The 19,322-nt window shown below is 66.5% G+C and overlaps 5 protein-coding genes across 16 annotated transcripts in view; 3 read left to right on the top strand and 2 right to left on the bottom strand.

Annotated features, from left to right (window-relative positions):
- Positions 1-12: 12 nt before the first annotated feature.
- On the top strand, positions 13-1,647 carry CUNH2orf81 (chromosome unknown C2orf81 homolog). Its single transcript, XM_050321266.1, has 4 exons — positions 13-41; positions 656-1,166; positions 1,255-1,360; positions 1,515-1,647. The coding sequence occupies exons 2-3, from the start codon at positions 936-938 to the stop codon at positions 1,297-1,299; spliced, it is 276 nt and encodes a 91-aa protein (XP_050177223.1). The 5' UTR covers positions 13-41; positions 656-935; the 3' UTR covers positions 1,300-1,360; positions 1,515-1,647.
- Positions 1,648-3,445: 1,798 nt separating this feature from the next.
- On the top strand, positions 3,446-5,836 carry LOC126642913 (retinol dehydrogenase 11-like). Its single transcript, XM_050320945.1, has 6 exons — positions 3,446-3,643; positions 4,299-4,538; positions 4,618-4,707; positions 4,839-5,027; positions 5,288-5,394; positions 5,478-5,836. The coding sequence occupies exons 1-6, from the start codon at positions 3,487-3,489 to the stop codon at positions 5,670-5,672; spliced, it is 978 nt and encodes a 325-aa protein (XP_050176902.1). The 5' UTR covers positions 3,446-3,486; the 3' UTR covers positions 5,673-5,836.
- LOC126642911 (uncharacterized) lies at positions 5,791-10,178 on the bottom strand. The gene is made up of 4 exons (XM_050320938.1): positions 10,153-10,178; positions 8,489-8,641; positions 7,519-7,685; positions 5,791-7,108 (listed from the first exon to the last, which is right to left on the bottom strand). Exons 2-4 carry the CDS (start codon positions 8,637-8,639, stop codon positions 5,828-5,830), a joined length of 1,599 nt encoding a protein of 532 aa, XP_050176895.1. The 5' UTR covers positions 8,640-8,641; positions 10,153-10,178; the 3' UTR covers positions 5,791-5,827.
- On the bottom strand, positions 9,108-13,775 carry LOC126642912 (uncharacterized). 5 transcript variants are annotated; one of them, XM_050320939.1, is made up of 3 exons: positions 13,428-13,712; positions 12,382-13,333; positions 9,108-9,209 (listed from the first exon to the last, which is right to left on the bottom strand). In XM_050320939.1, the coding sequence occupies exons 1-2, from the start codon at positions 13,602-13,604 to the stop codon at positions 12,401-12,403; spliced, it is 1,110 nt and encodes a 369-aa protein (XP_050176896.1). In that variant the 5' UTR covers positions 13,605-13,712; the 3' UTR covers positions 9,108-9,209; positions 12,382-12,400. The 5 variants fall into 5 exon arrangements, with proteins under 5 accessions (XP_050176896.1, XP_050176899.1, XP_050176900.1 ...); XM_050320942.1 differs by having other exon boundaries at positions 9,114-9,379; XM_050320943.1 differs by having other exon boundaries at positions 9,114-9,285.
- The window catches only part of DCTN1 (dynactin subunit 1), a 45,895-nt gene continuing 37,026 nt past the window's right edge, over positions 10,454-19,322 (top strand). For 4 of the 8 annotated variants that reach the window (XM_050320932.1, XM_050320931.1, XM_050320930.1 and 1 more), the window contains exon 1: positions 18,553-18,777. In XM_050320932.1, coding sequence (XP_050176889.1) covers positions 18,745-18,777 — 33 coding nt within the window. In that variant the 5' untranslated portion in view covers positions 18,553-18,744. Of the gene's footprint in view, positions 10,514-15,329; positions 15,463-18,552; positions 18,778-19,322 lie in introns of those variants that run through there. The other 4 variants (XM_050320937.1, XM_050320935.1, XM_050320933.1 and 1 more) reach the window with 3 other exon arrangements.

Here is a 19,322-nt window from a genome sequence, read left to right as displayed (position 1 = left end):
TTGCCGTGGAGACCGGGACGCCACGGGGCGGGATGGCCGAGGTGGGACCGGGGGGTCACCGGGGCTGGGGACGGGGACAGAGCGGGGTGGCAGGAGCTGGGTCGTGGGTGTGGGGAGTTGGAGCGTACTGGGACAAGCTGGGATGTCCTGGGATGAGCTGGGGTGTGTGGGCTATCCTGGGGTGTGGGCTGTGGTGTACCGGTCTACACTGCAGTGTGCTGAGATGAGCTGGGGGCCGCACTGGGGTGGGCTGTGCTGTACCAGTCTATATTGGGATGTACTCGGATGAGCTGGGGGGCCGCACTGGGGTGGGCTGTGCTGTACTGGTCTATACTGGGATGAGCTGGGGGGCCGCACTGGGGTGGGCTGTGCTGTACTGGTCTATACTGGGATGTACTCGGATGAGCTGGGGGGCCGCGCTGGGGTGGGCTGTGCTGTACTGGTCTATACTGGGATGAGCTGGGGGGCCGCACTGGGGTGGGCTGTGCTGTACTGGTCTATACTGGGATGTACTCGGATGAGCTGGGGGGCCGCGCTGGGGTGGGCTGTGCTGTACTGGTCTCCACTGGGGTGCACTGGGCCGGTCCCACCCGGAGTGCGGTGTCCTCGCTCGCTCGGGCGGGGGGAGCTGTGAGCATCTCCTGTCCCCGCGCAGAAAAGGAGATCGGTGGCCCGCAAACCGCGACGGGACAAGTCGCACCCCCCCGTCCCGGCCTCCCCCCGGACCTCCCACTCCTCTGACACCCACTCGGCCGAGGGCGGGGGGGCGTCCCCGCCAGGGGAATCCCTGGATGTCGGGGACATCCTGGCCGAGCTCCTGGACCGGGTGATGGCCGAGTGCGTGCGGGCGGCGGTGGCGCGGCAGGTGAGAGACCCCCCTCCCCCCATTTGGGGGTCCTGGGAGTGTCTGGTTAGTCCGCGAGGGGGTCTCAGCGATGTCCGTGCAGCGGGTGCCCTACACGGTGTCCCGGGCGCGGGACGCCATCCTGTGTGTCGTTGAGTGGCGGTTCCTGGCGCGGGACGAGGGGGACCCCGACCCCGAGAGGGACCCGGACCCCGAGCGAGCCCGAGCCTGGAGAGAGGACGAGGAGCCCCAGCCCTGTGCGCTGGACACCTGGGCGCAGGGCGTTGTCCCCGTCCAGCAGGTCACTCCGTCCCTGGGAGAGGTGAGACCTGCCCCGACCCCCCCGAGACCCCCGGGGCCGTGGGACACCGGGTGTCACCCACACCGGCCCCTCTTTGTCCCCCGGGCAGGTCCCGTCCCAGGAATCCCCCATGACAGACGAGGCTTCTCTCTGAGCGTCCCCTCCGGGCCCGCGACTCTGTCACCGTCCTGCCTGTCCGTCTGTCCCGGAGAGAGGTGAGACGTGCCCCTCCCGTCCCTGTGACACCCCCATCCCCCCCGCGCTGAGCCCCGGTAGCTCCAGGGCCACCCAGAGTGTCACCCGCCCCGGGTCACTCCACGGAGCACCCTGACACCCCCGCTCACACCAGCTCCCCTCTGCCCCCGGCAGGTCCCCGGTGCGAAGCCCCCGAGCCGGGACCCCCCCGCAGCAGCCGGAGCTCCCCCCGGCGCTGTCCCCGTCCTACCCGTGCCAGGCCCACCCCGCCCGCAGCCTCCCACCGCCCCCCGGCTCGCCGACAGAGACCCCTGTCCCTCGCGGCCCCCGCGGCCCCACCCGGCCCCGCGGGACCCCCGGCCCCCGGCCCCGCGCCCGGCCGAGCCTCCAGGGACCCCAGCGCGGGGGGAACCGCGGAGTCCCGCGGGGCCGGGGTGGGCGACCAAGAGCCAGCACCGCCACCGTCCGCCCGTGCCAGCCTGGGGTCCCTCCGGCCGGGGAGACCCCCCGGCGGGCAGGGGTGGCTCCGGAGGGGCCCGGCCCCGCCCCGGGGTCGCCAGGCCGGGGCTCCGCCGCGGCTCCGCGCGGATCCGGCCGCAGGTGAAGGTGCTGGACGTGTTCGTCGAGCCCGAGCGGCCGCGGCCCCGCGGTGCCCCCCGCGCCAGCCGGGGGCCGGACAAGGGGACCCCTCGGGGCCGGCAGCCCCCGCCCGGGACCCCGCAGCCCCCGCCGGGCCCCACCAGCCCCGAGCCCCTGCCGTGTGAGTCCTGGCTGAGCTCGGCGCTGCTGGCGCCCGGGGTCACCGTGCGCTGGGGCGGCAGCGAGCGGCGCGGGCCGGGCACGGCGGGGCACGGCGAGGAGGAGGAGGAGGAGGGCGAGGTGAGCAAGCCCGAGCGGGAGCTGAGGCCCATCCTCTCCGTCCCGGCGTTCCGGCTCGCGTGGGACGGCGAGCGCTGAAGGCAGCGCCTGGAAAACCTGCTGGGAATACGGGCGCTGCCCCTCCCGGGGTTGTCCCAGCTCCGGGGGACCCCCGGCCCTCGGGGGGTCCTCGGCACCCCGTGTCCCACCTCCAATCGCGCTGCTGAAGAGAACAGGGATAAATGAAATGAAATCAAAGGAGTTTTCGGTCGCCGGGCTCCCGCCGCTGCGCGGCACCGGGAGCGGCGCCTGGGCGGTCCCACCGGGAGCGGGGCCTGGACGGTCCCACCGGAGCGGGGCCGGGAGCTCCGGTCGCAGCAATCGCGGTGTCTCCAACCCCCTGCGGGGCGTCCCCGCAACCCATCTGCCCCCAGAGGAGAAACCAAGGGGATGTAACGGGTTGACACGGGTGGCTTCACCCCGTGAGCTCGCCGTGGACCTGCCCCTGTCCCCGGGCTGCCCGTCCCGGAGGACGCGGACGCCGGGTCGGGGCTGCTCCGGGCATCGAGCTCCTGCTGCCGCTCCGGGGTGATAGTGAGGTGGGTGAACAGCCCTGGGGTGGCACAAGGGACACTGAGGTGGTACAGGGGACACCGCAGTGGCACCTGGAAACAACGCCTACTTTGTTACTCATTAGCATAAGAGGGGGAGTGGGCGTGGTTTTCGGATCCTCGTTAGAGTGAGATTCAGAGTGGGCGTGGTTTCAGTTCATAATTAGCGTTATGTGAAGAGGGCGTGGTCTCGCTGTCACACGTGCTCTGCCCTTCAGTCGGTGCTCGTGGGGCTCCAGTCTGCGTGTTGAGCAAGACAAATACCCGAAAATCAAGTGTCTTATTTGTGACCCCACTTCCCGCACTTGTGCAGCTCTTCCCTTCTCGCGCAATGCACCGCAGGGGAACTGGGGTGAAAAGTAGCCGATTGGGTCCCGCTTGGGCAGGGCCAGAAATGAAACCTTGTTCCTCTTGCGGCTGGGGCGGAGGCAGCGCCCACGGTGTTTTCTGTGACGGGTTTCACCACCGAGCGCCGATCAGAGGAGATACTGCAGCTGTCATTAGCCCTTTCCTGGCGGGGTGGCACAGGGGGCACGCAGATCACCCTCCTGCCCGCTCCAGCCACTCTCCTGTCCGTCCCGGCACTCCCGGGCCGGAGGGGCCCGTGCCGTGCCCTGCTGCCGGCTGGGCAAAGGTCCTGCTCCGACCTCTGTCCCCGGCCCCAGCCGCGCCCAGCCATGGAGCTGCCGGGGGCCCTGAGCCCCCCGTGGTGGCTCCTGCTGCTCCTGCTCTCGGGGCTGCTGCTCTGGGCCAGGCGTAGACCCCCCTGGGACCCCCGCAAGTGTCCCACCGACTTGACGGGCAAGACGGTGATTGTCACCGGAGCCAACAGCGGTGAGAGGGGACGGGGACGTGTGTGTGGGTGACACGGAGCTGTGGGGTGTCTGGCGGGGAGCGTGGGTGTCCCTTCTCCAGCCCTGGAGCCCAGCCCCTGCCTCAGGGGTGCGAACAGCTGCGGGAGCAGCTGGTGGCTTGTCCCTGGGAACCCACAATGTGCTGCCCGTGCCCCATGCCCGTGGCACCTCACGCCGGGTGGGCACCCCCCATGCCCCCTGCCCAGCCTCGGTGTCCAGACTCTTTCCTGGCTGCGTTAATGACTGACAACCAACGTCACCGCACTGCCGGCCACCAGAGCCACCGTGTCACACCGGGGAGGGAGTCACTGCTCCCACCTGTGTCCCACTGCTGAGCACGGGGTCGGGCTGGCACAGCCAGGGACACTGGGACCGCCGGGTTGGGATTGGGGTGTCCACATGTGCCCAGGGACAGGGTGGCCCCACGTGTGCTTGGCTCCATTTCTGCCCCGGTGCCCGTTGTTTCCTGCTGTGCTGGAGCACTGCAGCAGAGCCGTGTGGGCACTGCGCTGCTGGGGGGTTTTGGGGACCGCAGCAGGGGCTGCCCGGACCCTGGGGACAGGGGCACAGACCCCGGGGACCCCTTGCCGTGGGGGCCTGTCAGGTTTCAGCCCGTCCAGCTCCCTGTGCCGCAGGCATCGGCAAGTGCGTGGCCATGGACCTGGCACGCCGGAACGCCCGCACCATCCTGGCGTGCCGGAGCCGGGAGCGGGGCCAGGCGGCGGTGGAGGAGATCCAGGCGGCCACCGGGAACCCGGCGGTGGTGCTGCGGCTGCTGGACACGGGCTCGCTGGCCTCGGTGCGCGCCTTCGCCCGCGCCGTGCTGCAGGAGGAGCCGCGGCTCGACGTGCTGGTCAACAACGCCGGTGTCACCGGTACGGCCCCGCGGCCCCCGGCCCGGCGGGGTCCAGCGCCATACCCCGATGCCCCACAGTGCCCACCCCCCTTTTCCAGGGCTGCCCTTCGCCATCACTTCAGAAGGGCTGGAGCAAACCTTCACCACCAACTACCTGGGCCCGTTCCTGCTCACCAACCTGCTGCTGGGTGTGTGGGGGACTGGGGGCTCTGGGGTCCCCTCCCCTCTCACACCATTCCTGCTCACCACCCACTGCTGGGGGAGCACGGGGTGTGGCGGATCCTGGGACCCCTCCCTGCTCACCCCCTGCTCCTCACAGACCTGCTGAAGGCCTCGGCGCCCTCGCGGGTGGTCAACGTCTCGTCGTTCCGGCACAGCGTGGGCACGGCTGACAGCAGGTTCCTCACGGGGCAGCGGCACCCGGGCGGGTACGACGCTGCCTACAGCAGCACCAAGCTGATGAACCTGCTCTTCACCGCCGAGCTGGCGCGGCGTCTGCGCGGCACAGGTGGGTGCCGGGCTCGGCCGTGCTGTGGGGCCACCCCCCATCCCGACCCCTCTGTGCTGCTGTGCCACGGCCCAGGGGCTGCCGATGGGGCTGGGGGGGTCTCACCCTGTTAGAGACTCCCCAGAACATCTGTGGGCAGCAGAACCGTGGCCAGGGTGGCCCTGGTGCCAGGCACGGCGGAGCCCCTGCTCCGAGGCCGGGCTAGGGGCTGCTCCCGCTGTTCCCCGTGGTGCCCTGGCACTGACGGTGCGGCCCGGCAGGGGTGACGGCCAACGCGCTGAGCCCCGGCGTGGTGAGCACCAGCATCATGCGCCACTTCAGCTGGGCCATGCGGGTGCTCTTCGTGCTCCTGCGCCCCTTCATGAAGGTGAGCGGGGCCGGGTCCTGCCTGGCCCGGGGGCCGCGGGGGGGCAGGGGCTGCAGGACCTCCCTGACCCCCGTCCCCCGCAGTCGGCCGAGCAGGGCGCTGCCAGCACCATCTTCTGCGCCGTGTCGGAGGAGGCCGAGGGCATCAGCGGGAAATACTTCGACAGCTCGTGCCGGTTGGCGCTGCCCTCGGCGCCCGCCCGCGACGCCGCGCTGGCTCGGAAGCTCTGGGAGGCATCGGAGCAGCTGACGGGGCTCACGGAGGGACCCCAGGGCTGAGCCCTCGGGATGTGGCCGTGCAGGGAGACCCTCAGGGTGGGGAGGGGGACACGATCGCCCCTCTGGTTGCCGTGTGCCCGCCCTGTGGCACCCAAAGGATGACACAGCACCGGCCAGATGGGACTGTGACCCCTTTATTAAAGCCCCCGGTGCCGTCACTCCCAGGCGATGTCCAGGTCCAGGCGCTGCCTCTGCACGAACTGCAGGAACCCATCGTAGTCGCGCCGGTGGATGTGGGGGCAGCGGGACAGGTCCAGGCGCCGCAGGGGCCCCTCGGAGCCCAGCAGGTGCCACACGGTGTGGGGGGACACGTGGCTCCCGGCCAGCGAGAGCTCCTGCAGCTCCCCCAGCTCCCCCAGCTCCGGCTCCAGCACCGAGTCCAGCGGGAAGGGCAGGGTGAGCAGGCGCAGCGTCTGCAGCCGCGGGGCCCGGCTCAGCACCGAGGCCAGCGTGGAGCTCAGCACCGGCACGTGTGCGGCTGGCACGGGCCCGGCCAGGGCCAGCGAGAAGCTCTGGAGCTGGGGCAGCCCCAGGGGCAGCAGGTCGGTGGCCCAGCGGGGCGGCGGGGCGGGGGGCTCGGCGGGGGCGTGGGGGTCCGGCGGCACGTGCAGCTCGGTGCTGAAGCTCTGCAGGCTGGGGCAGCCGGAGAGCAGGGCGGGCAGCGACAGCGGGTCCGGGCAGCTGAAGCCGTGCAGGGTCAGGGCGTGCAGGCGGGCGCCCAGGGCCTCCGCCAGCGGCAGCACCTCTGCCAGCGCCCGGCCGTGCCGGCCGGCACAGCCCAGCGTCAGCCGGGACAGGCATTGCCAGCCCGGCAGCTCCCGCAGCCCCGCGGGGCCGGGCCCGTCCCCCAGCCACACGCTGAGCTCCTCGGCCCGGGGACACACGGCGTGGACGGTGCCCAGGGCGTCCTCCTCCACCTCCTCGAGCTGCCGCAGGGGCAGGCTGAGCGGGGGCCCCCCCGGCGCCGCCCCCCGGCCCCGCGCCAGCTCCTGCAGCGCCAGGAAGCCCTCGGGGTCGGCGGTGCCGTCCAGCTGCCCCGCGTGGAGCAGGCGCAGCGCGTCCGGCACGGCCCCGTGCGCCAGCACCTCCAGCTGCGGCAGGGCCAGCAGCAGGAAGGCCACGGCGGCCACCGTGTCCCCGTCGCCGGTGGGCTCCAGGTCGCGGGCCAGCAGCACTCGCAGCGCGGGGCAGCCGGGGGTCCGTGCCAGGGGGTCGTAGCCCAGGTGCCGCAGGGCGCGCGGGGTCACCTTCCTGCAGCCCGACACGTCGAGCTCCCGCAGGAGGCGGCAGCAGGAGCCCACGGCCGACAGCACCTGCACGTTGGCCTGCGTGTGTGCCAGCCCCAGGCGGCTCAGCCGGGGCAGCCCCTCGGCCACGTCCACCAGCACGGCCGGGGACAGCCGCCCGCAGCCCCCCAGGTCCAGGGAGCTCAGGCCCTGCGGTCACACGGGGAGAGCCTCAGCGGGGCGGGCAGGGGGGCAGGAACCCCCTGTACCCACCTGTGGGGGGCGGGCACCCCAAGACGCCACGCAAGTGTGGGACCCCTACCCACTCCCCCTTTCCCACGGACCCCGGCACCCCCAGCCCCACGGTGTGTGGGCATCCCCAGCCTCACAGAGGATGGGCACCCCCTGCCCCACTCTCCCGATGGACCACGGCACCCCCAGCCCCACGGAAGGTGGACCTCCCCAGCCCCACCGACCATGGCACCCCCGGCCCCTCTCCCCCAGCCCCACAGAGAGTGGCACCCCCAGCCCCAAGGCCCGTGACACACCCCCCCCTCCCCTAGCCCCAGGGAAGCCGTCACCCCGCTCCCCCATCGCCAGGGCAGGGCCCCCGCGCCCACCTGGCAGCGCAGGACGATGAGGTGCCCCAGGGCGTTGTTGGCCAGGCTGGGGCAGGGCCGCAGGCTGAGCTGGCGCAGGTGAGGCAGCAGCAGCAGGTGCAGCGCCGCGCGCGACAGGCGCCGGCTGGCACCCAGCACCCGCAGCAGCTCCTGCACCAGCCCGCAGGCTGGGGGCACGGCGTCAGCGGGGCTCAGGCACCCACCCACGCACCCAGAGCAGGGCAGCGAGGCGTGGGACACCCACCCACCCACCCACCCCACAGCGGGGCTCAGGCACCCACCCACCCACCCACCCCACAGCGGGGCTCAGGCACCCACCCACGCACCCAGAGCAGGGCAGCGAGGCGTGGCACACCCACCCACCCCACAGCGGGGCTCACACACCCAGAACAGGGGCAGCGAGGCGTGGCACACCCACCCACCCCACAGCGGGGCTCACACACCCAGAACAGGGGCAGCGAGGCGTGGGACACCCACCCACCCCACAGCGGGGCTCACACACCCAGAACAGGGGCAGCGATGTGTGGCACACCCACCCACCCCACACGGGGGTCAGCAGGGCTCACACACCCACCCACTCACCCAGAGCAGGGCAGCGAGGCGTGGGACACCCACCCACCCCACAGCGGGGCTCAGGCACCCACCCACGCACCCAGAGCAGGGCAGCGAGGCGTGGGACACCCACCCACCCCACAGCGGGGCTCACACACCCACCCACACACCCACCCAGGGCAATGGGGGGCAGCGGGTCTTGGGATCCCCAAGGGTCAGTGCTGCCCGGCACTTCCACCTGCCCTGCATGGTGGTCTCGGGGCCCTGGCACACCCACCCATCCAGCTGGCAGTCAGTAATACCTGGGACCCCCCTCCATCCCTCTGGGGGTCCCAGGGCCCTGGCACCACCTCCCGCCCAGCACGGGGGGCTTGGGGACCCCGGCACTTCATTCCCCCCTGGGGGTCCTGGGGCTCACCCAGGTCGTTGAAGGGGCCCACGAGGAAGCGGAACTCGTACTCATCCAGGTAGTTGTCACTGTAGTCCTTGGCCCAGAGGCTCTGCATGTGCTGGGCCAGGCTCTGCAGGCACAGCGAGGCCAGCGTGGGCACTGCCCGGCGCCGGGGCATCCCTGGGGATGGGACAGTCAGGGATCAGTGACTGTGGGCACTGCCCAGCGCCGCGGCATCCCTGGGGATGGGACAGGGATGGGACAGTCAGGGAGCAGTGACTGTGGGCACTGCCCTGCGCCGGGGCATCCCTGGGGATGGGACAGTCAGGGATCAGTGACTGTGGGCACTGCCCGCCGCCGGGGCATCCCTGGGGACAGGAACGGGAGCGGGACAGTCAGGGATCAGCCGCCGCGGCCACCGCTGCGGGGACAGGGACAGTCTTGGACGGGACGCGGCCCCGCCACCCGGCACGGCCCGACCCGTTTCGGGGTCCCTTCCCCCCAGCCGGGGCAGAGCCCGTTTCGGTTTCGGTTTCACTCCGTTCCCGGCTTTATCCCGGCGGGAATCCCCCCGCGATCCAGGGATGAGCCAGCGCGGCGCAGCCCCCGAACCCCCCCTGAAGCTCCCGGGATACCCCAAAGCTCACCCGCAGCTCCCGGCGGGCAGCGGCGGCTCCGGGAGCGGGCCGGGAGTTATCCCGGGGTCAGCTGGGACCGGGCACTCCCGGGGGTGGCACTGGCCGTGTCCCTGGAATTCAGCAAGGATCGAGGGGGGGAATCCTGACGGGGCATTAAAGCCTGGCCGCGACACCGAATCCCAGTTCCTGGACGCGTAAACGTGGGAGACGTCCCGGAGCACCCGGCGGGGTGGGCAAGGGGCACTGGGGTGGAAACTGGACGGGGGGAACACCAGCCCTGCTGTCGGGGGGACACGGGGACCGGGAAAGGACCCTCCGGGACTGCGAAATGACCCTCTGGAACCCGGAAAAGACCCTCTGGCAGCGGGAAAAGACTCCCAGGGACAGGGAAAAGACCGTCCAGGACTACGAGGAGATGATCGGAGAGTGGGAAAAACTCCCGGAGACCGGGAAAAGACCCTCCAGGACCGGAAAGAGACCCTCGAAACACTGGGAAAAGACCCTTGGGGACCGGGATAAGACCCCCCCGGCACCGGGAAAAGAGGAGCAGCTCCAGTCCCAGGCCAGGCCGGTGGGAAGGGGCGGCGGGCATGGAAGAGCCTCGGGAATACGGGAATAGGGGAACGCGGTGTCCCCCCCAAGTCTGGGACCCGTCCTTGTGGACCCTTCCTTGGGGATACCCCCTTAGGGACCCCTCCCCAGAGACCCCCTCTTTGGGGAACCCAAACTTTGGGACCCCTCCTTTAGGGACCCTCCCTTGGGATGCCCCGCTCCGAGACCCCTCCTTGGGGGAACCCCCTTTTGGGATCCCCTAATGGGAGACCCCCCCCTTTTTTGGGAACACCCCCTTAGAGGACTCTCTTTGGGGGGGGCGGGGGATCTCCTCCCCGCCTCCCGCGCTGGAATCAACACCAAGACCACGAGCAGGAGCAAGATCGAGCCCACCCCCCCCCCAACCCCGCTCCTTGAGGAGGGGGCGTATAAACAACGCGTCTCCATGGCAACCACTTCCCCCTGCTGCTATCACCGGGGGGGACCACCGCCAACACTTACCGGCGGCTCCTATCTCCCCGTCTCGTCCCTTCTCTTCCCGGCCCGCCCCGATTGGTCCCATCCCCCCCTCTTTTTTTTTTTTTTTTTTTTTTTTTTATTTTCCTCCTCCTCCCCCTTGCCCGGCCCCGCCATGACACCCCCCGAGAGGCTTCACTGCGCGCTTTGCGCTTGCGCGCAACGCGAAGCCCCCGCTCATTTGCCCTTACTTTCCCCGCCGGGGCTGCCCCGCGCCGTGCCTGACGCCCAGCGCGGCCGTACGGCCGCGCTGGGCGTCAGGCACGGCGCGGGAGCAGCCCCGGCGGGTGCGGGGGGTCCTCGTGGTCGGGCGGGGTCGACGGTACCGGGAGCGGCCGGGCCGGAGGTACCGGGGGTGGGGGGGGAGGTGGAATTTGGGGCGAAAAGGGGGATTCGGAGCGTGGGGGCACGGGGAGGTGTGGCGGGGGTGGTGGGGAGCGGAGCGGCTCCGGTAATGGGGGTGGGTCTGAGGGGTGGGGGGTGTTTGGGGTGGGGGGCTTATGGGGGGTCTGTGGGGGCGTTTGGGGTCTGGGGGCGATTGTGGGGTTGTATTGGGGTCTGTGGGGCGTCTTGGGGGGACATCTAAAGGGGTTTTGTGGGCTGGGGTTCTTGGGGGGGGAGGGGTCTCGGGGGCTTTGGGGTTTTGGGGTCTGTGGGGGTGTGGACTGTGAGGGGGTCTGGGTGATTATGGGGGTCTGGGGCGTCTTGGGGGACGTCTAAAGGGGTTTGTGCGTCTAAAGGGGGTCTTGGGGTGTGGGAGGTCTGTGGGGCTGGGGACTCGGGTTTGGGGTCAGGGGATGCTTTAGGTGCAGTGAGGGGTCTGGGGGTGATTGTGGGGGTGTGGAGGGGTCTATGGGGGCGTCTGGGGGCATTTAAAGGGGGCTTGGGGGTTTTGGGGGTCCGTGGGGTGTTTGGGGTCTGTGTGAGGGGTCTGGGGGCGGTCATGGGGGTGTACAGGATTCTGGGGAGGGGGTGGCAGCATCTAAAGAGGGGTTTTGGGGAGCCTGGGGGCGATTTTGGGCGTGTAGAGGGGTCTGTGGGGGCGTCAGGGGGGGTGCGGGGACGTCTAAAGGGGTTTGGGGTGTCTAGGGGTGTTTGGGGGGTGCGTGAGGGGCCTGTGGGGGTCTAAAGGGATGATGGGGGTCTGTGTGTGGGTCTCAGGGCGCACGTGGGGGCGTTTGGGGGTCTGTACGAGGAGCTAGTGGGATTTTTTGGGGGTCTGAAGGCAGCTGTGGGAGGCACGGGAGCGTTTGGGGGTCTGTGTGGGAGGTGTGTGGGGGTCACTTGGGGGGGTCTGTGGGGTGTGGTATAAAGATGTAGGGGGGCGGTCTTTGCAGTCTGGGGAAGTTTAGGGGTCCATGTGAGGGGGCTCTGGGGGTCTGCACCGGAGCAGGGCTCAGTGCAGGGTCTGTTACCCCCTTGTGGGGTCCCCCCACTCCCCAGACACCCCTAAAGATCCCCGTCCCCTGGGTCCCCCGTGCCCCCCCATCCCCGAGGTTCCCCCTCGGGGCCTCCCTCTCTCCCAGGCCCTGCCTGTGGCTGCGGATCCTGGGGCTGTTCCCGCATCCCGGGGCTGTTCCCGGATCCGGGGCTGTTCCCGGATCCCGGGGCTGTTCCCGGATCCCGGGGCTGTTCCTTTTCCCAGGCAGTGCCAGAACGCTCTGCTCCATCAGGAATGGCGGGGGCTCCCGGAGGGCTGAGGGGGTCTGGGGGGAAGGGAAACCCCGCAGTCCCTCAGGATGGCAGTGTGGGAGTGTGGAGGTTTGATGTGGAGCTGCGGTGGGAGTGAGGCAGTAATTAGTGCCTGGGCTAATTGGGGGAGCTCTTAGGGCTGGCAGGGACGGAGCAGGGTTGGCCTGGCTGGGGATCCCCGGTCCTGCACCCAGGGCAGGCCCAGCACCTTCCAGCAGGGAGTTCTGGCTGCTGGGAATTCTGTCAGCCCCGCTTAGCACAATGCTGGAACAGTTAATTAATGGGATCAATTCTCTGTTAATTAATTACTAACTGGGAGGAGCTTGTTAGGGTTGGCAGGGCTGGATTTTCCCAGTCCTGGATGCAGGGAAGGCAGAGCCCCTTCCAGCCGGGAATTCTGCCTGCTGGGAATTCCATCAGAGCACAGTATGTGAATAAACAATGAGATGGATTAGCTGTTAATTAATTACCTCGATTAAATTAGCAAACCCCAGTTAACTGGGGGGTCCAGGTGGGCCGTACCTGTGTGGGCTCTGAGGGGTCACCACGTCCCGGGGGCTCTGCTGGTGCCATCCCTGGCTCCGGGGGCTCTGGGAATTCCAGGATCCGGACTGGCTGGGTCAGGATGGACCTTCCCACGCCATTCCTGGGCCGTGGGGTCCCGGCAGGCCCCAGTTCCACGCAGCGTTTTTGGGTTTCCGTGTCCATCATCCAGAATTCCGGGTGTGCTCGTGTCCATCAGAGATTCCCGGAGCCCGGGGCTCTCCCGGGGCACCTTCCCGGGGCTGCTGGAGGGGCTGTGCTGGGTGTTGGAGCACCTGCCCAGGTGACCTTGGAGCGATTCCTTCATTCCTGCCTCCCTGTGTTCCAGAGGAGCCGGGTGGTGCCTGTCGGTGGTGCCTGTCCCCTGTTGACTCCCTCGGGGCTGCGGGTTTGAAGCGGGATTAGATTCCTTAGGTGTGTCTGACGGGGAAAATTTAATGGATTTAAAGGAGTTCTGATGGATTTCAGCCTGAGGAGCTGTTGGGGCTGTCCAGGAGGTCACGTGTGACCGATGATCCAGAGCCCCAAATTCCACTCCCATGCGGCAAAGGAACATTTTGGGGGGGTTGCAGCATTTCCAGTCTGCCCTGTTTGTTTGTTGGAAAAACGCCTGAAGAATGGAAAACAGGAGGGCAGGGCTGGGTGGTGAGGATGGCAGGGATGCAGGAGCTGGGGTGCCAGGGCCCCGGCTGGATCGGCCCCTCAGCTCTGCAGCTGGGTGTTCCAGGGATTGGGGTGCTCCAATTGCAGTGTTCCATGGATTGCGGTGTTCCAGGGATTGGGGTGCTCCATGGACTGGGGTGTTCCAGGGATTGGGGTGCTCCATGGATTGCAGTGTTCCAGGGATTGGGGTGTTCCATGGACTGGGGTGTTCCAGGGACTGGGGTGCTCCATGGATTGCAGTGTTCCAGGGATTGCAGTGTTCCATGAACTGGGGTGTTCCAGGGATTGGGGTGTTGGTGGAAGGGGGTTTATGGATTATGGAATCCCCAGGGTATTCACCCCCCCTCCACACCCCCCTTTACCTGCCCTCTGAGGGAGGGGGATGGCCAGGAATTCCGTAAGGAATGAGGGCGAGAAGTTGAGGGCTGGGAATCGCTCGGAGCAGGATCCCGGGGGTTTTGGGAGGGAGGAAATCCGGGGCTGCTGCTCCTGTAGCCGAGCAAAGCCCCGCAGGGAACGGGCAGTCCTGCCGCTCCCATTGCCGAGCGATGGAGCGGAGCAGGGACGCGGCTAAATCGGCTTTCCTGGGAATGATCCCACCTGGAATTGGCCAGGAATGCCGGGGGGGGTTGGATGGGGGTGAGCTGGAATGCACTGACCTCCCGCCGCGTCCTTGGCGTGTCCGGGCGTTGCTGTGGCTACGGAGCATCGATCCCGCTCCCATCCCTGCCGAGCCGGGATTGCCGGAGGGACCCGCGGGGGCTGCGGTGCTGCGGAGCCGCCGGGAGGGCGCAGAATCCAGCGGCTCCCGGGTCCTAGTGCCGGGATCAGCCCCACCTGGAGAAAAGGAGGCTCAGGGGGGACCTTCTGGCTCTGCAACTCCCTGACAGGAGGGGGGAGCCGGGGGGGTCGGGCTCTGCTCCCAGGGAACAGGGACAGGAGGAGAGGGAACGGCCTCCAGCTGTGCCAGGGGAGGTTTAGTTGGATATTGCAGAAAATTCCTCCTGGAAAGGGCTGTCCAGCCCTGGCAGGGTTGGAAACCCAATCCCTGGGGGGATTTAAAACAGCCCTGTGGATGTGGCACGTGGGGACGTGGTCAGGGGTGGCCTTGGCAGTGCTGGGGGGTGGGTGGACTTGGGGTCTCAGAGCGATTGTCCACCCTAAGCCATTCCATAATTCCCTGGAAATCAGAGTGTGATCCCTGCAGGGAGTGCAGTGCTGGCCTCGGTGACACCGTGTCCTCCCTCAGTGACCTGGCTGAGGAACTCCATTTGGGGGCTGGTTGTCCCTAATTTGGGGGGCTGGTGAAGCTGCTGCATCCCTGAGCTCTGTGGCAGGAGAGGGACTGGGGACAGGGCATGGAGGGACAGGACACAGAGAATGGCTTCCCACTGCCAGAGGGCAGGGAGAGATGGGATACTGGAGAGAAATTCTTCCCTGTGAGGGTGGGCAGGCCCTGGCACAGGTTGGGCAGAGAAGCTGTGGCTGCCCCTGGATCCCTGGGAGTGTCCAAGGCCAGGTTGGACAGGGCTTGGAGCAACCTGGGCTGGTGGAAGGTGTCCCTGCCCATGGCAGGGGTGGAGCTGGATGGGTTTTAAGGTCCCTTTCCACCCAGACTATCCCATGACTCCATCATTCTGTGATTCCCCCAGAAGAGGGCAGAGCAGAGCCCAGGCTGACTTTTGGGGTCCCTGAGGGGTGTGCAGGGCTTAGAGAGGAATTAAAAGAGTTTTAAACTCAACAAAATTGATTATTAAAGACACAATAAGAACTGAACCCCAAGTGCTGGTTTAGAATTTCTCTCCTGAACTGAGTTCTGTGGCAAACTCAGCTGATCCCAAACCCAAAGTCCACTCTGTGAAGGAATCTCACTGGGGGCTGGGTGTTTAAAATATATATAAATGCAATAAGGTGGAATTTTTTCCTGTGCTGGACAAATAGTGGGAGATTCTGAAGGGTTTTAACCTCCTGCTCCATGTGCTCCCTGAGCTGGGGATCCCAGATCCCAGGGGAAAGCCTGGAGCCTCAGATGGGGTGTTTTTGGGCTCTTTTCATCTGTGGTAAAGAGTGACAGGGAGAGTTTGGGCACAAGAAAATCCGTGGGGGTGCAGCAATGGCTGGAGCGGTGTGTGGGGAGATCTGTGTGCTGGGAAGCGGAGTGGGGGTCCCTGGAGGTGGGGGGGGTGGCACTGGGGGTCCCTGGAGGTGGGGTGGGTGGCACTGGGGGTCCCTGGAGGTCTGTGACACCTCCTGCTTCCTCCCAGGACCGCCCCAACCCGGCCAGGTGTGACCCTGGCGCGTGGAGGATGCTCCAGGCTGCTCCAGCCCGGTGTCCAGCCCAGCCCGTGGCTGCAGAGGCTCCCTGAGTGGCAGTGGGATCACAGTGCAGCACTTGGGGTACGTGGTGTTCCTGTAAATGCCTGGGAGGGGGCTGTGCTGGGGTCCTGCTCCCGGTGGCAGTGCCGTGCCCGCCCTGCTCACAACAGCCGTGCCGTTATTTCCAAGGATTAATCACAAAGTGGGTGTGTTTCCATGGAAAATGGGGCACTGGAGTTTCTGGGAGCCTCGGGAAGGTTTATTCACTCTGGGGATTTCTGTGGCTGGAGCAGCAGCTCATCCTGACGTGGCTCTGCCTGAGTTTGGGGGGAAAATGGAATTGTTTCCGTCTGCACAGAGCAGGTGTGGGCCCAGATCTGCAGGCTGTGCCAAGGCTGGAGCAGCCAAAGCCCCTGGGGGTTGGGGTGTGCCTGGAGTGCTCTGGAGCATCTCACAGTGCATTAATAATTCCCAAAACTTCCCCTGTCCCTGTGATTCCAGCACTGGTAAAGCTCCTGTCCCACCCTGGCTTCTGGGCCTGGGCTCAGGGTCCCTGTGGGTCCCTTCCAGCTCAGGGCATTCCGGGGTTCCTTCCCCAAGGGTTCATGTCCATGCACAATCCAGGCAGCAAATAAACCAGGAGATGGTGAGTGGTGCTTGTGACTTCGTTGTGTTGAGCAGTGGGATCTCCCTGATGGTGCCAATGGGATATCCATCACAAACAGGGATTTAATGTCATTTCCATGACTTATTTCCAAAGGCTCTTGTTTTTTTTGGTGTTTATACCCAATGTAGTGTGGTTTTAGGAATTCCCAGTGCACAGGGAATGTTGAGAAGTGTGTGGCCTTGTGGTGCAAGGCTGTGGGGAAGAGCAGTGGTGAGTTCCCATCCTCTGGGGGAGTGGTATTCCAGCCCCCAGCCCGTTCCTGGAGCTGCAGAAGCACTCACCCTTCCCCCCTGGCTGAATTCCTCAGGACATTCTGTGGCTCTTTCCGTGTTTTTCTTGCACTTGGAGGAGGGTCTCTTTGAGTTCCCTCTTGGCATTCCAGCCTCTCCTAGGGACACAACTGCCATGGGGTGAGCACCCTCCAAATGTTTGTGCACGAGGCCCAGGGCTGTGTCCCAGTCCAGGCTGCTCCCTGGATCTGGGGCTGGCTGCAGGGGAGAGGAACAGCAGAAATCCATTAGAGTTTAGAAATTAGGAAGAAATTCCTCCCTGGGAGGACAGGGTGCCCGGAGGAGCTGTGGCTGCCCCTGGATCCCTGGGAAGTGTCCCAAGCCAGGCTGGACGGGGCTTGGAGCAACCTGGACTAGTGGAAGGTGTCCCTTCCTGTGGCAGGGGTGGACTGGATGGGCTCTAAGGTCCCTTCCCACCCAAACCATTCCATGAATCTATGAACAGGTGACAGAGGTGATATTTCCTCCCAGATTCCCAGTGAAGCACTGGCAGCTTCCAGTGCCAGAGGAGGTTCTTCCCTCTGGGGATAAAATCACTCAGGTTTTCTAAAAGGGAAAAATTTGGGCTTAATACCTTACCATGGAATCATGGAATGCTTTGGTTGGGAAGAGACCTTGAATCCCAATTATTCCAACCCTGCCATGGGCAGGGACATCTTCCACTAGCCCAGGTTGCTCCAAGCCCCGTCCAGCCTGGCCTTGGACACTTCCAGGGACCCCCAGCATGTGCTGGGCCTGGGAGAGGCATGAGGGGGAGCCTGAGAGAAGGGGGTGTTTATTTTGGGGTCTCTGTCCCACAGCCATTGGGTTTGGCTGCCACAGGCCCAGGACACCCCCTGCTCCCAGTCCCCATTGGTACTGGGTGTTCAGCTGGTTTGGGGGTGTTTCCCTTGCTTTTTGTTTGGACAGTGCAGACTTTGGCACTGAATGTCGTGGTTGCCCCTGGAGCTGAGGGGAAAGGGAAGGAGCTTGTCCTCTTTGTAGCTTTTTGGAGACTTTGGTTGGATTTTGTGTGTGTGACGTTTCCCTTAAACCAGCATGGAGAGGGGGAGCAGCTGGAGCTCCGGTGACCAACAGGTCTCTGGAGTGGTTCTGCTTGAGTTCTTGGTGGTTCCAGTGAGAAATCCCCATTTTCCAGCTGGGTTTGGTGGTGTTTATGCCAGTGGGGTGTTGTTACAGCTCGTTCCCTTCAATACCATTGCTGTGTTCTCGATGGCCACAGCTTCATCCTGGCCTTCTTCTCCCTGAGTGTGCCACACTTGGTGCCATGTCTGCTTTTTTGGGGCACACCCATGGTTTCCTCACTGTTCTCCTGGCACCACGTTCCAGCTCAGGTGCCAGTGCTGGGTCACTCATCCAGCCTGGAGGAGGCTGAGAGGAAACACAAGGGGCAGCTCCGACCTCTGCTCTGGGGGACCAGGGACAGCCCCCAGGGAATGGCTGGAGCTGTGCCAGGGCAGGTTCAGGTTGGATCTCAGCAGAAGGTTCTTCCCCCAGAGGGTGGTTGGCACTGCCCAGGCTCCCCAGGGCAGTGGGCACAGCCCCAAGGCTGCCAGAGCTCCAGGAGGGTTGGGATGATCCTCTGGGGCACAGGGGGGGATTGTTGGGGTGTCCTGGGCAGGGCCAGGAGTTGAACTGGATGGTCCTTGGGAGACCTTTCCGACTGAGGATGTTCCCTGGCTCTGCGATTTGGGGTGGTTCCGTGTGTTGGGTGCTGGGGGGACACACGGGACACAGGATCCCGGGATGGAGTGTCAGGCTGTGCCCGGTCCTGGTGGCTCCCGAAGCCCCGTTATCCCGATCAGTGCCAGGGGCGTTAATTTGGGATCTGTCAGCTCAGACAAACAGGACACTTAGTGATTGTTAACAACGCCCCTAATTAACCCCTTGGGCTCCGCTCACCTGTACCTGGGGGGAGGTTGGCACAGACCCTGCTCCGGGGGGCTGTTTTTCCTCACATTCTGCCGTGGAGGGAAGAGCAGGACATGGCTGGGGGGGGGGACAAGCCTTGACTGTGTGCGGGCAGGACGCGGCGGTGACGGCCGGGGGAATTCGGGGGGTCCCTGCGCGGTGCCCCCAGCGGGAGGAGGCTCGGGGAGCCGAGCCGTGCCCCGGCCGTGCCGCTGCCGCTCCTGCGGGGAGCGTTAGGACCCAGCGAGCCGCCGGCGCCGTGACAGCTCTGGAGCGGCACTGGCGCAGAGGGGCTCCATCGGCAGAGCCGGAATCCTCTGTATCCCTGCCTCGGAGCATCCTCGCCCAGAAAAGGGCTTTTCCCCCTCTGTGCCGCCCGGCAGAGCCCCGGGAGGGGGGGACGCGCACGGGGATGCTGGGATCGGCCGGGACGCTGGGAAGCGCCGCTGGATGAGCTGAGAGCGTTGGCTGGGATTCGGGAATCTCGGGAGCAGCATGGCCCAGGGCAGGAGGCACGCGTCCGGCCGGGTAAGGGGGGCTCCGCCGGCTCCCATCGCGACCGATCGCGGTGCCGTGGCAGCGGAAATCTCTGGTTTTGTGCTGAAATCTCGATTGTGCTCCCTGCGCTCCCGCATCCCCGGAATGTGGCACCTCCCTCGCTGACAATAATGCTGGGGGGGGTGGATGCTCCGGGCTGCACCAGGGCCGTGTCCTTCGGCCGGAGTTACCTGCCCGTGCGGGGAATTAACCCCGGCTAATTTCCCCGCTTAATTACCCCGGCTGATCGCCCCGGCATCGCGGCGCAGCCTCGGCGGGGCTGGGGCACAGCCTTGGCGGGGCTGCTCGGCACAAAGATCCCGGGTGTTTTCCTCCCCGCGGCGGGTGTTCCCTCCCTGCGGGCCGCTTTTCCAGGCTGCACGGAGCGGCCTGGCGAGCGCTTCCAGGTTTTTCCGTATTGCAGCTGCCCTGGGCTGCGTGGTGCCAGCGGCCCCCCCGGCCGGGCCTTCCCCGGGAGTTCCTGTCCCTCCGGCCTCCGCGGTGACATTGTGTCCCGGCCCCGCTGGGCACCGGCA

The sequence above is a fragment of the Myiozetetes cayanensis genome, unplaced genomic scaffold, assembly GCF_022539395.1.
Source record: "Myiozetetes cayanensis isolate MyiCay16 unplaced genomic scaffold, myiCay2020 scf26, whole genome shotgun sequence".
Lineage (NCBI taxonomy): Eukaryota > Metazoa > Chordata > Aves > Passeriformes > Tyrannidae > Myiozetetes > Myiozetetes cayanensis.
This window is presented reverse-complemented; position numbering and strand designations above follow the sequence as displayed.